General features: G+C 34.3%; 1 protein-coding gene across 11 annotated transcripts in view; it reads left to right on the forward strand.

Moving 5' to 3' along the window:
- Mical (Molecule interacting with CasL) overlaps positions 1–16,006 on the forward strand; it is a 40,609-nt gene that overhangs the window by 17,215 nt on the left and 7,388 nt on the right. For 8 of the 11 annotated variants that reach the window (XM_069133241.1, XM_069133240.1, XM_069133244.1 and 5 more), the window contains 9 exons: positions 127–286; positions 383–546; positions 834–1,036; positions 3,206–3,375; positions 5,341–5,465; positions 9,386–13,009; positions 13,088–13,117; positions 15,199–15,352; positions 15,684–15,831. In XM_069133241.1, the coding sequence (XP_068989342.1) occupies positions 127–286; positions 383–546; positions 834–1,036; positions 3,206–3,375; positions 5,341–5,465; positions 9,386–13,009; positions 13,088–13,117; positions 15,199–15,352; positions 15,684–15,831 (4,778 nt within the window). The remainder of the gene's footprint in view (positions 1–126; positions 287–382; positions 547–833; positions 1,037–3,205; positions 3,376–5,340; positions 5,466–9,385; positions 13,010–13,087; positions 13,118–15,198; positions 15,353–15,683; positions 15,832–16,006) is intronic. The other 3 variants (XM_046612058.2, XM_046612066.2, XM_069133246.1) reach the window with 2 other exon arrangements.

Below are 16,006 nucleotides of genomic sequence, written 5' to 3' on the forward strand. Positions count from 1 at the left end.
GATGTTACTTGTGTTTTACTGTAAATAATATGGAATAAATTGTCATGTGCTGACTTTAGCCTCTTAGTTTTCTGTGTAAAATGGCATTGCTTGCTAGATTTAAAGCCGATTGAATTTCTTTTACAGAATTCTAAGGCGGCGCTAGTATTACCTGCGCAAGGAGGATCAGAGATGTGTCATTTTTGCAACAAGCGAGTTTATCTTATGGAAAGGCTTAGTGCTGAGGGCAAATTTTTCCATCGTGGCTGTTTCCGTTGTGAATATTGTTCAACATCTCTTAGGATCGGTATGCGTTTGTCACTTTTATTCGTCAATGTAATTGGTCATTCTATTAATTTCAAATTTCCATATAATTTATTGTTCTAATGTAATAAACTTTCAGGAAGTCACATGTTTGATCGAGAAAAAGCTGGTGGTAGATTTTACTGTACACAACACTTCGGATTGTCTGGAACGATGAAAGCTAGAGTGGAGAAGAAGAAGATATCACTCATCGATAAGGAAAATATTCCTAATCTTTCTCCCTCTATGAAGACACCAGAAAAAGTATGTATTTAAATGCAATAACCAAACGTAGACTTTCTATGCCTAAAGGGGTACACCTTATTTGTCAAAGAAAAGTAGTACGATTTATAAAAATATAGATTTGCGGTCGTTCACAGAATTAGTTAGGCAAAATATATTCTCTCAATTGCGAAATTGAGCATCGCGAACCTAAAATTATCAACAATATAAGACATCTCAATTTTCAACAAAGCTATTCAATTTTTATCACCTTCAGTACAAAATTGATGAGACCGTTTAAACTAACATTCTTTAAATTCCTGTTTCAGCCTAAAACACCTTTAGAAGGAGTAGTCGGACTTGATTTGTTAGATCGTGGCCAAACACCTGAAAGAATAGAATTTGAAAATCTGGCTGGCTTGTCAGATGCAGAAGAAGCTCAGAGTCAAATGGACGAAGATGAATGGACGGATCGCAATTTTGGTGCGTCTACCGCAGAAATGGGATCCAGTGATGAAATGTCCTGCATAAGGTAAACACTTTAATTATTCATACCTACCCTTACCAATCTACACTATGCAGTTAACGTGAAACCAACATCACATGTTCAGTCCTCCCCATTAAAAATAAATGAATAAAATGAAAAACTATCAGCGATAATAAAAATATGAAGTCTATGATAATGGTAACACCAGCTGGTGATTGCTAGAAAATGGAAGAATTTGCTACCCAGTTTTATAAATTTTTTAACGTTTCTGCAAAGCTCTTTGGTAATACTTAGCATTTATGTTCAATCAAAGCTTCAGTTTTATTTGAAGTAATGTCTCAGGATCATTGAACTTGAGGTGAATTAACAAAGTAACAGATTTTTTTACATTTTTTAATATCTTGTAGTTCTTAAAAAACTTAATTTTTTCAGCAGAACATTAAGGTGAAATTTCAAACGTTTTCAAAGTTAATTTATTCCGCAACAACTTCATGCCCATTTTTTTTAATTCTTAACTCTGTTACAATCATCGATAGAAAGCTGTTTCTTCCCTTGGTTATTTGCAGAAGACGACATAGTTCTCAAATGATAATGTTAGAGCCGTCAATAATAAAAATCGGTTCATTTTTAGAAAATCTTTGGACAATTAAGTGAAATTTTGCATTACCCCTCTCGAAAATAATATTAATGATGTATATTTGCTTATTTATTACAGAAATGTACAAGTGAGTTTCAGTTACGAACAGGTACAAAATTGTACTGAGATTATTTCTAGATATGGCTACGATTAACGCTACTTAGCTGTGTTTGGGTTATCGTATTTGTGGATTTAATTTTCTTAAATCAGGCTATTGGAATGCTGTTTTGATACATTTAAATATGGCGTTAATATAATATTAATTTCGTAACTCTCTTTGTATTTGAGTTACTTGAATGATTAATTAAAATTCGAATAGGGAGGTCAGTCGTCTCTGCATCCTATCACAGAAAAATTGTTCTTTCGTTACAATACACGAGGCAGTAATTAATTATATGAAACAGATCGTTACTTTCTGCGCATCCGACACACTTTTTTGCATCAATGGAGGAAGTTCAGCTTCAGATAACTTTCATAGTTCGTTTGAGTATGTGAAAAGGAGTAAATAATTAACTAAAGATGAATTACTTTTGCATTTTTAATGATCGAAAATCAGCTAGAGTTTCGTTGCAATTAATTGCCTTATTTTGCAGTTTTTTAAATAAACAATTGAATAATATTGACATAAAATGTTGTTTATCTTTAAGTGTAACTCGTTATTTCCAGCTGAAGAAAAAAATCCTTCATGTAGCATCAGTATTGACTTACTGATGATTTACCGAAGTATGCGCGTCCTAAGTTTGCGTTGCAAATAATTGAACCTTTTCTAACAAAATATCTGAAATTGATAATCTGCATTGCTATTTAGGAGGAAAACCCTTACCGCTACAGACTTTCGGTATGCAAAATTTGAAAAATATCCGCGATTTGACCAATTCTTCTGACGTGGCACTGTTCACATCAACGTGTAATAGGTACAGAACACTACCCTGGAATCAAATAAATGGGGCATAATTGCGGAAGATGTGTAACCAAATGTTTTACAAGTGCAACTATTTTATAGAGGTTCTTATAGGTTCTTATATATAGAGACTAGCCCAGACTTTAAAATTCTGTTGCATAACGGAAGAAAATGTTCAAGCAGAAAATGTACTGAAAAGTCTCTACTCTAGCTTACACCATTGATGAGTTTTATCCTATTATGCATTAATTTTTATGTTCGTATTTCTACTGACAAAGTTTCTGAAGAGGGTCTTCTCCAGCTGCTAGGCATGGCATAGATAGACGCAGATCTTTAATACCATTATTATAAGAGTAGCAATCACAAACGGATTAGAATTTATTTATCGTGACTCTACCCTAATACATTACACGCTTGTTACTTGAGATGAAATATTGCAACTAAAGTATCATTTAAATATAGTTTGTATATGTCTCCTGTATATTCAACTGTATAACTCAGACTTTATCGACATTTGTTTTTGCTTATAATATTATTGGAAAGACTGATTATGTTGTGCCCTCAAAATAATGTAACTGTCGAAAAATTACGTTATTAATTTTGCAACTATAATGCTCTTAAGTGTTCAGCTCGTATAACGATATGAGTATATTAATTTTTTTTTTGTTTATTTTAGTGATTCTGATGACGATAATGAGGTGTACGAAGAGGCCTTAGATCAACCACTCACTACTGAAGGAACTTTAGAACTGGCAAAAAAATGGACTCTACGCTATTCTCACCCACATGCCTCAGGACAGCATTCAGATTCAGGAAGTAACGAGTACGAAGATTACACAACTGAAGGTACTGTCTTGTTGTCTAATATACGGCGCTATTTGTTACTCGACAAAAATAAAATTCTGAGCCACTGTTATGCTCCAGGCTCCGTAGCCTGACCCTTACAGCACTATAACATAGCGCGGTATCAACTTGCCAGTTGCAGAATCGTTAATCGCATGTACCTATCCAGACCATAATAGATTAGAGGTCGGTTGTTAAATTGATCAGCAGTGTTGATAGCTTTGAAAATCAGCCACCTTCTTCGTTTTCTGAGTTGAAGCATACAGCGACTGTTAGAATTAAGAGGAATTATGTATAATTTCGACTTCACAATATTACACTAAAAAGATCGATCTCAACACTTTTGTTACTAGGTTGCTATTTTTGCATACCAATTACGCTGTTCTGAACTTATTTCTGGTATAACGTCATTTTCTGTGACCTAATAACAGATATTAATACCAACCACATAATCGGATATTTACTTATATGAAAGCGGACATGCTCTATTAAAAAAAATTATGAATAAGGCAAAATTCCGCACATGCAATCAAAAATAAGAATATATTTAACCAATAACTTTCGTCCAACTTTCTTACCAGCCCCAATATATGGAAAGATTATCCAAGTAATATCTAAATTGTAAAAGGTCGAGAATTTCAAAGTTTTAATAGAGTCTCCCGTCACGTGGAATGACCAGATCCACAAAATTGCGAAGCAATATATCTTAATGATAAGTTTTTAGTGAGGGATATTGGATTTTGTTATCAATTTAATTTTAGGTGCATTTGTCCCTCTTAACTACAGAATCTGTTTGTGTACTTGCACTATTTTTAAAAAGTTAAAGTGTAATAACTTCCACGTTAAATTAAAATTAGAGTGTTCTTTTTTTCGCTCATTAATTTTATTTCAAAATTAGCTAGCCGTGGGAGAAGTTTTTATTTCGAATCTTGAGTTATCGTGAGATTTTGTAGTGGTATCGATAAAATCGTTTTGTAACATCACCAGTAAATGTCTCTTTGAAACTGTCAAATTTTGATATACAATATTTATTCGTATCCTCTCATTTACGCGACTTACGCAGTTAGACAATGAAAGGTACGAACATCGTAATATATGCTCACTGTTTTCTCACTATGTTAGTTGATAAGAGTGCCACTGTTAATCAGAGATGATTTTAAAATGTAAACAAATGTTGCAAGTTTGATTTCTCAGCTCATTAATGTACCTGGAAGTCATAAAGATACTGGCACAGTGAAAACCAAAAGTGTGTCAAGTTCGAAAAGATCCATCTATATATATATAATATACATGTTTGTCGGTGTATGACTGTTTATTTGTGGTTGATACGGGCACATCGCTGAGGATCATCATTTTCTGATATCCGAATGTGGACCACCTTGAATGTCCAGCTACCCACAAATTTTCCTGTCCACAAAACTTGTTTAAATTCTCCTTTTCTATCTCTAAACTGGTGTGATAAAATTATGAGAGTGTCGGTAATATGATTACGAAAGTCCGCCACCAATATCTCAATTTTATGAAACACAGTGAAAATTAATGCCAACGATATCGAGATAATGAACAAAAATTATAGTTTTCGAATTGTAATGCTTTTTCTTCGATACTGCATAAAATAAAAAATAAAAAAAATTAAAAAATTACATTTTTCAAACTGCAGATTTTCAACTACAGAATATATTATATTAGTAGTTCTTACGTTCTTGGCACGATGTTTATTCACTTTGCATTTCTCAGACTTTGATTACTTAGACAATAGCCTAAGCTTTCAAGCCTGCTATACATACTATTTGTCCTCTACTTTACAGAGTAATAGCTATGCGCTTTGTTACATTCTTCTTTCAAAAATTTGGTTTATAAAGTGGCACTGGGCGGCTGGACACAGATGGTACCCAGCAGATTGAGAATGCCTCAATGCTGATTCAAGTATAACCGAGTTTTTTTCTTCTTCATTGTTGTGTTACTTAGATGATGAAAGCGGTACAGCCACAGAAGATGAGGATGACGAACGTGCCAGAAAATTAAGAAAACAAGAAGTTTGGCTGGAAGATCGACCCCATGGATCTGAAACTGATACAGGTTCTGATACAGAGGTGAAGCGTCTTAAATTCTCTCAAAACTTGTTAGATAATTTGCCTGAAGAACCGCTTTGTTCAAATAATGACACATTTACCGATGTTAATCTTAAGTTGAATCTAGATTTAACGCCAAATGTAGATAATAGTAAAAATTTATGTGGTAGAGAGGTACTCGATCAAGTAAACGAATCAAACATCAATGAATCAACAAATGTTAGTGCAATAGAAGCGCAGGTGGCCATGCCAAGTATTGAAAATCCTTTAATTGACGCGAATATTGATGGGTCACAGAATTTACTAACTCATCCCGAGTTATCAAAAAATTCGATTATTGGTTCATCTACAGAGAGTTTGTTGAATGAAGTAGGTGAAATAAAGTTGGAACCCAATGACCTGTTTGGCAAAATAACTGATGAAATAGGTCTGACTGCCAGTGTGGCTGAGTTAGTTATAAACGATACAACTCCGGTTTCAGAGGATTTGTATAGTACAGATCATAAACAGTCTAGATATACGGAGTGTGATGAATGTAATCGTGAAACCGTAAAGACGGAGACACCTGAATTTGATAAACAAGTAAAATTATTTTCACAAACTGAAGATGTTGAACAAGCATTAAATTTAACTACCACTACGGCCAACTCGCAAAGTGAATTGAAAATCAAAGAATTGGAAGATGATCGAACACAACTTGTAAGTAAGAAAGAAGTGCAACCAGATATTGTTCTTGTCACTCAGATGAAAGATGACGGTGTAGGAAACGTAAATAGCTACACTGATAGTTATAATAATTTGTCAGATTTGGTTAATTCATTACCTAAAACTACACAAGATGAACAAATAATTTCACTCGCAAGTGCTTCTGACGATACGCTAGCGAATAATCATTCAAATAAAATTATTCCAGAGATAATTGAAATTGAACGAAGTGACAAAGAAGTTTTTGAAGTTGAAGATGATTTGCGTGAGAAAACAGTAAATGTGGAATCTACAAGTGTGGATGTAGAAAGTCTAATTGATAAAGAAAATAATTCATTGAAAATATCTTTGAGTGAAAGTCCAATTGTCACAGTAACAGCACCAACACCAACGATGGAAAATCCACAGAATAAAATAGAATGTCGAGAAACTTCAAAACTTGCAGTTCCTGAAGAAGCTGATCCCAAAATAGATAGTGTTGAAAATGAGACAGTATTTCTAACTAAATTCAAAAAACCAAAGAAATCAAACGACAGCAGCCATATTATGCTACGACCCTTATCAAGAGAATGTGCCCAGTTGAAAATAAACAAGTATTTCGATCTAGGAAAAAATCAATCAACAGAATCTGATGTTGCTAAAAAAAGTGACAAGTTACAGCAAGAAATTCACCATCCAGACATTGAAATAATTGAGTTAAGAGTAACACCAAAATTATCTGATAAGGTTGATAGCAAAGATTTGAGAAAATATTTTCAGAAATCAGTCAGTCAAGACCATGAAGATAACGTTGAAACTGATGAGGTAGAGATAAATTCTCCAAAGGTTGAATTTTTAGCGAAATTGAATGCTGATAGTGAAACTATTAATATTGTTCAGTGTGAGGCCTCAGATACAATTGACAAACAATTTGATGAAATAGACCAGCAAAATCAAAATCGTGAAGCTGTAGATACAATGAATTCAAATGTTGAAAAACTGGAAAATTTGACGTTAGGTAAACTTAGAAATAGCAATACAATCACAAGCTTTGATCGTAACATACTACATAAGCCTAACTCTAAAAATGACGAATCCAAATTAGAGAACGCAGTAATCACGACAACTGGGAAAGAATTAGATACAAAAGCAAATCAACCCCACATTAATATACCCTCTAGTTCAACACTTGATAAAACTTCAACAAATGTCAACAATATTAGTGAAAGCAAAATCCCTAACACATCACCTCAGAGCATAGAATCAAATGAAAATACTAGCAATAACAGAAGTGAAAAAGAAATTATTCAGCGTGATGTCCGAGTGACGGAAATTGAAAAAGATCCTGAGGATGGAAGAAGTATTGTTCATCACATATTAATGAAGTCAAACAGTCCTGAAAAAATAAATAAAAATACATCTACCCAGTTGCTTGAAACTCCAAAGAGACCTGAGCGTAAGCGTTTATCACAAAATTCTCCTGCTTCTAGTGAAGTTGATTTGAAAAACATAGTCCAAATCCCAGTACTGCCAGAAATACCTCTGAGAAAGAAATCTAATGCTAAAAACTATACACCGGGGATTGTAGACGTGAGTACAGCTACGAGTGACATAAGATCATCTTCTAACATCGGTGAAACAAAATCGCTTAAAAAAATGGCATTAGACAAGTCTGATTCTCAACTTCCTGACTGTAATAATCTCTTTAATAATGATCAACGACAGCCAAAAAATTCATCACCAGGTCCAAAAGCGTTAGATGCAATGTCTGTAGCGTTAACTCATAAGTCCGATCCACGTGGTTCTGCCAAATCCCTAAGTGCCTCAAACTCTGAACTCCGTAAAAAAGATAAATGTATAATATCGTAGTATAATTTGTGTTAGAGGTTTAAGAATCAAGTTGAATACTCATAGTTGATGTACATGATGAAAAGTATTTACAAAAGTTTTCTGTGATTTTTCGTAAATTACGATTTTGAGTTTTAATATCTAATTTTCGATTAGTAACATTGTTTGGAAGATTTAAATAAAGTATATTACGTAAAATATGGCTGATGGTGATGAGAGACTTTTTCAGACAACCCAAAGGCTGATAAAATAAGGTAAAAAGAAAAGTTTGCTATAAGAATGGAGTGTTGTCAAGACTAATAATGCATTAACACTGATTTATTAATTGTATGCGTTTGTTTGGACTAGTAGTGCTTCTGCTCACACCAGCATTGATACTTATTGGTCTCTATAGACTGTATAGTAACTGAACCATTACCACCAGTCCATATTTTATTAATATCTGTACAGTACAGCAAGATATGTCAGTTCAGTCAATCAATCAATCTCTGGAACATCTATTTTTAGTCTTCAAATTATTAAATATTGTGACAAGGAATTTCAAAATATTACACCCTTGTAAATTTCTAATTTGAAAGGTAAATGATACACCCTTTTTTTCATAGTATTGTGACATACATTCAAAAGACTTCAAAACGAATACTGGAGAGTGGTTAAATTGATCTGAAATGTATATATATACTGATTCTACAGTGTCTCCCATTTTAATCAATCAACTGCAGTATCTGCGGAATTGATGATAATACCAAACATTTACGTTTCATGTAAAAGTTCTTGAATTTCGAGCCGAGTATCTTACACATGAAATCAAATTTTTCTAGATGACAGTGTTTCCAAGATTTCACACACGACGGCTTTCAAATAAATTTGCATGTTTATTATTTTTTGTTACCGGAGAATAAGTTTAAACAAATCCAACAATGTATAACAATGCTATGAAATTTCCATGTAATCAACATGATCCAGTTTCATGAATTTCAAATTGTTTACCCTAATGAAATAACTATGTTTCTTGTGATACCAACAACTAATATTTATTTTGGTTACCCAAGTTTCTGCAATGCCTTTCGATTCTTCTGAAATTCTTCGAAAACTTTTAATCTGGTTTCGCAAGCAGTTTTTACCTGCAGAAACTTTTTACTATACACATGACCTCTGCAAAACCATGTATATCTTTTGTGGTTAAAAATTTTATGGATCTTTGATACTCCTTTTACACCATGGCCTTCTGCCATTAATAAATGTACTAAATAATCTTCTATACTCACCAAGTGACTGCCGTTGAATGATGAAACTAAGATCCCCTGTATGATAAGAGTACCTCATAACAAATTAAACTGTGTCTATTTCTCCTATTTTGAAACTCCATATTTGATGAGGATGTTGTATTAATAAATAATTGTCTCCAGGTGGCTTCAGATGACGACTCGGCTGAAGAGAGTGATGAAAACTCGGCAACAGAAATTTCAACAGACTCTGAATTCGAGCATGATGGTACAACTCCTACACAACACGAGATACCAGAGATCACTATAAACGATGCATTTGTCCGAAAAACTAGAGGAAACTACGTGGAACCAATAACAGTTCAAGTGAGGAGCCACGTCATATCTCCAGTTAATGGTAACTTGAAAGAGAACAAAGGTACAGGTGTACAATTGGAATTCTCTAAGATTAATGCCAATAAGGAATTTGGTGTTGGTGCAAATCAAGCCAAGTCACACATAGTCCAATCAAGTCCTAAAATAGCTTCACCTAGCCCAATTGTCAATCCCAGAAAGGGTGACTATCTCCTGAATCGCACACATTCTACAGAAGGTATTGCGTCAAAACTCTCTTTGGAACTTAAGAAACGGTATTTACTTGGCAGTTCCGCGCTGACTGGATCGGTCATGAAGTCAGGTTCGACGTCGAATGTTGACACAAAATTGAGAAGCTTCACAGACATCATATCCCAACACCAAAAACTATTGAATCCAGCTCCTGAACCCAGTCCAACAATGCAAGCATTTTTACAAGGCACAAATAAGTTGCGATCTAGCAATATTCAGCTTTCCCCTCTTTCACCATCTACTGTGTTAAATAGTTCACCTTTCAAAGGGGCTTCGCCTGTTCAATCTCCAAAAATACTCTCGGATATTGAATTGAATAAATCAGCAGATACATCCGATGTATCTAAAGTACCTCTGCCAGACTTAATAAAAGAAACAAATATCATGAAGTCTAAAACAGACCCGAATATAGTCCGCAAAGATTCTCAGAATATACCTGATCGAAAAATAATCGAACAAATAGTCATGACTGAGGTTCCTAAAACTGTAGTACATGCCAATGAAGATTTGATGACAAACTTGTGTAAGAAATTAGACAGAAATATTGAAGATGGTGACCCAGCATATGAAAATATTGAGTGCCGACCTCGAAGCCCATTACATGAAACTTCAATCATTGTACCGAATGTAGATTGGAGACAAAACAATAAGGAAGATTGTAAAGAAACTGAGACATCTGACGACTCAGAAATGGATAGTGATTCTTTATCTTGCAGTGGAACGGAATTTGAAGAATTACTTGGAGCAGTGGAGCACGCCGCAACTAATTTGTCACCTCCCAGATTACAAATACATAGCACTAGCGGTGAGTTACTGCTTGATGAAGAAACTGGTAAGGAGAAGCAACTTGAAGCTGGTGTATCATTTGAACCAGATTCAATTGAATGTGTTCGAACAGATGAGAGGGGAGCGGTTAATCCACTTGTAAGTAAATTGTTTGAGACTCATTCATTCAGAAATGTAAAAATTCCTGAAAGAGATGAAGGGCTGAATAATAATTTAAGTTACTTGGATCCGAAGGATGGAGGTAAAAACACTTTGAGTAATTGTAGTAGTCCAACATCTGCCAGATCAGGTGCATCTAGTGAGCATGACGATTCCGAGGAAAATGATATCACAACAGCAGCTCTTACAGAAACTGAATTTTCGGAATGGGCTCGAGATGGCGAAGGATTGGTTTCTGAGGATTTACGTGATGTTGAGTTTAACATAAATCCAGAATTCATAACCACACGCAGTAATAGAATACACAAACATGTGAGTGTGCCTCACGATACTGTTTCAGCTAGAATAGCTAGAGAAGAAGATCTAACTGATTTAGATTCTGATTGTAACAGAAAAAGCACAGAAATTGAGCTTCCCATTAATCAAACTTCAGAACTTCTTGCCAACGGTGAGAATATAGATTTTATGGATACTGATAATGAGTCCTTTCTGGATGACAGTTTGCAAGATGCTACCAATACAACATTATTGAAAAATAGAGGGTACATCGAATTCGTGAATATCAAAGAAACAACTCCCATTCAAATTTCACACATATGTTCGTCTGAAGCCCCAATCGCAGAGACAGAGTATGACCATGAATTGGGTTCAGATGATGACCAGTACAAGGACGAAAATGTCATAGAAATAAATCCCATCACTATGAACGACATTCAGGACAGATTAAACAGTACCATTAACAAGAATGTGAAACTCGAAACCTATCACAGTCCTGCGAGTGAACAGAATGAGACTCCTGAAGAATGTGTAAAGAAAGAAGTTTTTCAATCAATGGAAGACGATAGTTTGTTAGTAGCTGAACCTGCTGAAGATACTACAACTAGTGAAATCATAACTGTACTCGCCAGTCCTATAAATCCGCATCCTTCGACAGCTTTAATGAAGACAGAAAGTAATGATAACGAACCGCTGAAACAAGTTTCTCCTTCGCATGATGGAAATAATCCTGATTATCTGGAATATGTGAAACGTTTACAGTCCAGAATTGCAGAGTTCAGCAATGTAAAAGATTCTATAGATGTGAGAAAAGGTAGAAGAAAAAATTCAAAGTGTTCGGGACATTTACGCTCGCAGGAGATGATTGCAGAAGAGGTGAAAATTCAAGAAGCTCAAGGTAATAACAGTTTTAATTCACCAGCAACATCTCGTAAACTTGAAGAAATCACAAGAGAACGATCTAAGCAGAAATATCTTATACAGGATATATTAATGGATAAATTACAGGCTCAGAAGTTGAAGTCAGCTGAGAAAAAAGCGAAAAGAGCTGCCAGAACATTCTCATTTAGTCCTGGTACCATTGTATCTCCTGCAAAACCATTGAATGTTCTTGAATCGTCTCCTGTGCCACTGAAATTTACACCGACATCTACGACAACTCCGACGAACAGTCCGGTTCATACTACTTTTGCTGAAGCGAAAAAAGCACTAGATTTAGAAACACCAGTAATGTGTATTACACCGAAAAGCACTGTTGAACAACTGAATTTTGAAACGCTGGAAAAGCAGACAGGACGCGAAGCTTTTACTCAGAAGTTCCTAAATTCAGAAAAATCTGTTGCCCAAAGATCAGAAAGTGGAGTATCAGAAGCTCCTCAGGCGACAAGCAATGTATATAGTAGTGAATTCGTCACTCCTACAGCTCCACCAAGAATCAAACACGAAGAAGCTAAACGGACTGCCGAAAAAGCAAGACAAGATGCTCGTGCTCGGGCCAGACTCAAGAGTGATGAAGACTTAGGATTGAGTCCTGAAGATAGAATAAAACAGCTAAGAATGAAAGTGCCAAGAAGACAGCTTTCCGTGGAGGACAACAGGGAAGCTAATGAAGAAGTGATGCCTGAAGTGAGAACGCGGCATTATAGCTTTGGTTCACTAAGTCCAGGGAAAAAATTGCAAACTAGCAAAAGTACTGACAATGTGAAGGTGTTTACTAAGAAGGTGAACACTGAGACTAAAGTATCTGGAAATGCCAAGTCTATGGATGAACTGTTGCAGTCCTCAGAAGCTAAATGCGAAAATGATGCAATCGTAAGCAAGAGAGACAAGAAAAAATCAAAGGATCCCGAAAGAAGGAAAAGTATTATTCAAGCAGTATCGGATTTCTTCAAAAAAAAAGAAACTTCAGTATCACCGCCAAACCAGAGGGATAAATTTTCAAGGTTCAGACTTCCTTCGAAGCTTAGGGATAAAGGGAAGGTAAACGAAACAAACTTGCAATATAGCATATACTTGTCTACCTTGAATGATATATTATGGGTTGTTTACATGTTTCAGTTGTATAAATCATATTCGGATGGGTCAGATGTAAGCAATATATAATGACTAGTCATTCGTATTATAATCTCTTTGTCCACATGTACCTGTATATTATATTTTAACGCCAGGTACTGATTTGATTTTCGTTGCAAATTATGACACTTGTGCTTCGTTGTTCAATAGATAACAGACTGTATACAATCTTCAAAATTTTCCAAATTGGAATAAACATTGATAAATCTTTCTCGATCTAGATCAGTTGCATTCACTATTTCATATATTTAATTAATTTAATTAATTGTTATTTATTTTTAAATTCCATCCTATCAATTACTCATCTACTTTTTTTATATTTATGTAAGATATTGGATTTTTTTTCAGTAGTTATCCACGAAACTGTTTATCATATATCACTAATGAATTAAATAATCCAAAATGTTTTCCAAAAGAAGTCGAAACTAACGCTATCAGCTGTTCGAGTTGTATTTTACCAGAAACAGTGTACAGTCTATTATCTAGTTCGATCTGTGTTACTGGCATGATTTTTAAGTTACACATATACCAATTTTCTATGATGAGTCTAACTTCTTTGTGATTAAAAATAGAATCGTAATACAAGTACCTTTAAAAATGTACAGTTCTAAAAAACAAAAAATAAGGTATTGGACAGAAAATGTTTTAGAATTTTATGCAACGAATCAGTTAATGGAAAATGCCACTTATCATAAATTTGTCAAATTTTAGAATAATACAATATCAACTTCAAAGCCATTTATGTAATATTGTTCTCGCTTTGTGTCATACAAATCCGTAGCGCCAGTTAATCATTTCACCACGTATTCGGATTCTAATTAATATACATTATTTGCCAACAGTTAAGTACTTTGCTGTGTTGAATTCACTATTCTTGGATCGAAATCATGAAAAGTAGATAGTGAATTATTTTGTTATTCAGCTCCTATTGTATTATACAGCTGTGACACATGAAAGGAAAATTTTTGATTTTTTGAGCTGGTCATTTTTCATATGTAAAATTTTAACTACTATGTCAAAGCTGTGTATGTAGATGTTTCAGATAGTTATTCTACAATGAAAATATAATTATTCAGGGTCTCACTTCAGTCGTATTTCATATGATTCGTCACATATTTCAAGCCATATCATATTTTGTCAATTCATCATTTATGCTGAGCCATTTCATTTCCAACGGAATGATCGCAACAATAATTATTCTTAATCCGCATGCTGTATTGCGATAAAACATACCGGGAGTTTTATAAAAATAGATAATATACCACTCTAAGACGTAAAACGCAAGTTATATTTAATTATCCAAGTCCAAATATTGTTCCGCAAGACGAATCTTGAAAACAACTAAAGAAATTGCAACAATCGGTAAAAGGAGAACTTTAATTCGCTACATTTTCTGTAGTGTGTACGCAGCACATCATACAGAACAAGTTCATATGGCTTTTAGGACAGTATAGAATGCACCACGATGTACTTCTGTGGCTAACCGAATGCACTGTTGTACATTATTAACCTGTTGCCATACACTGCAAATTTGATCCCAGTGAATGTAGTGAAAAATTTTTCAGTGTTTTGAGGTAAAAAATTTGGACCAGTCGCATCAAATGCTGAAACATCTCTGATATCATTCGATGTAATATTGAGTCAGTTTTTTTACTCGTTTCTTTGCTTACTTGAAAAATTTTTAATAATTGTCATCTATAAAAAAGAATGTAAGATCTTCATATTCTTCTTTTGAATTTTGCCGTATAAATTTCACAACAATAATTTCATAACATAGAATTGTGCATCGCTAATCTGATTTCGTAAATGGACTAGATTCTCTGAAATAGACATTTATTTTCAATTGCAGAATACTTGCACAGGAGACTAAAAGAAATTGAGCTTATTGAAAATAAATCATAAACAGATTATTAAGATATGGGTTTGATTGATATAAAAATTCATTTTTAAACACTGAGTGTAATGAGATTTTTCTATTGCATGAATGTTAATTCACATTCGAGTGATTTCTAAACATCTGTATCATTTTCTAACACTTCAATGTAAAATAATGTTTCCGTTCATTCGCTAATTAAAACGATGTTAATGTATTCCAGCTTGACAAAGAATCGTTTCATAAGTTGGATAACAGACCTAAAAGTGTTTGCGAAGGAATGTTGATGGGGAGTTTTCTTGATGGAAGTCCGCCATTGGTTCCACCCCCGCCAGTGCATTATGCTCTCCCTACCTCACAGTTGTCAGGTACGATTAGTAAGAGCTAACAATATTTATTAATTTTATTTACACCATTGAAAATTCTATTATGCAATCATTAAAAAACAAACAGCAGAAAATACGTTGTCCAAGTGAAATATAGTTCTATTGGTGGTATGTAATAGCGGATGAAATAATCATTATAGCTCTTTATATCCATCAATTTTTTGGCAACTAACGTATGTTTCTAATTAATGTGATCATTTTGCAAAAATCTTCTACCGTAAAAGAAACGGTGTTCATCAGTTTATTATTCAAAGCCATTGCTATATCAGTGGTAAATGCTTTTGGCTGACATCAGATTGTAATACATGTGTACTCCAAACAGATGATACTTTGTCTGAGGAAGACTCGAAAACTACGGCTTTGTCGATGTCGCAAACCCATCGAGTGTCATTACCTGAAGATTCATGTCACAGTATGCCACGTAAGGAAAAAACTGCTAAGAGACAAGCCAGGCAGACACAACTAAAAAGGTTCGTAACTGCTCTTCATGGATATACAGACTAATTACGTATGTAAGGTTGAACATGCATGTGCCACAGTTGATATGAAACATGACAGAAGAAGTGCATTAGTCGCATAATTATTTATTATATTGCTAATAATTTCAATGGCTTCAAAGTTTGTTATTCATCATAATTTAGAACA

This window comes from Neodiprion pinetum, chromosome 2 (assembly GCF_021155775.2).
Source record: "Neodiprion pinetum isolate iyNeoPine1 chromosome 2, iyNeoPine1.2, whole genome shotgun sequence".
In the NCBI taxonomy this organism is placed as follows: domain Eukaryota; kingdom Metazoa; phylum Arthropoda; class Insecta; order Hymenoptera; family Diprionidae; genus Neodiprion; species Neodiprion pinetum.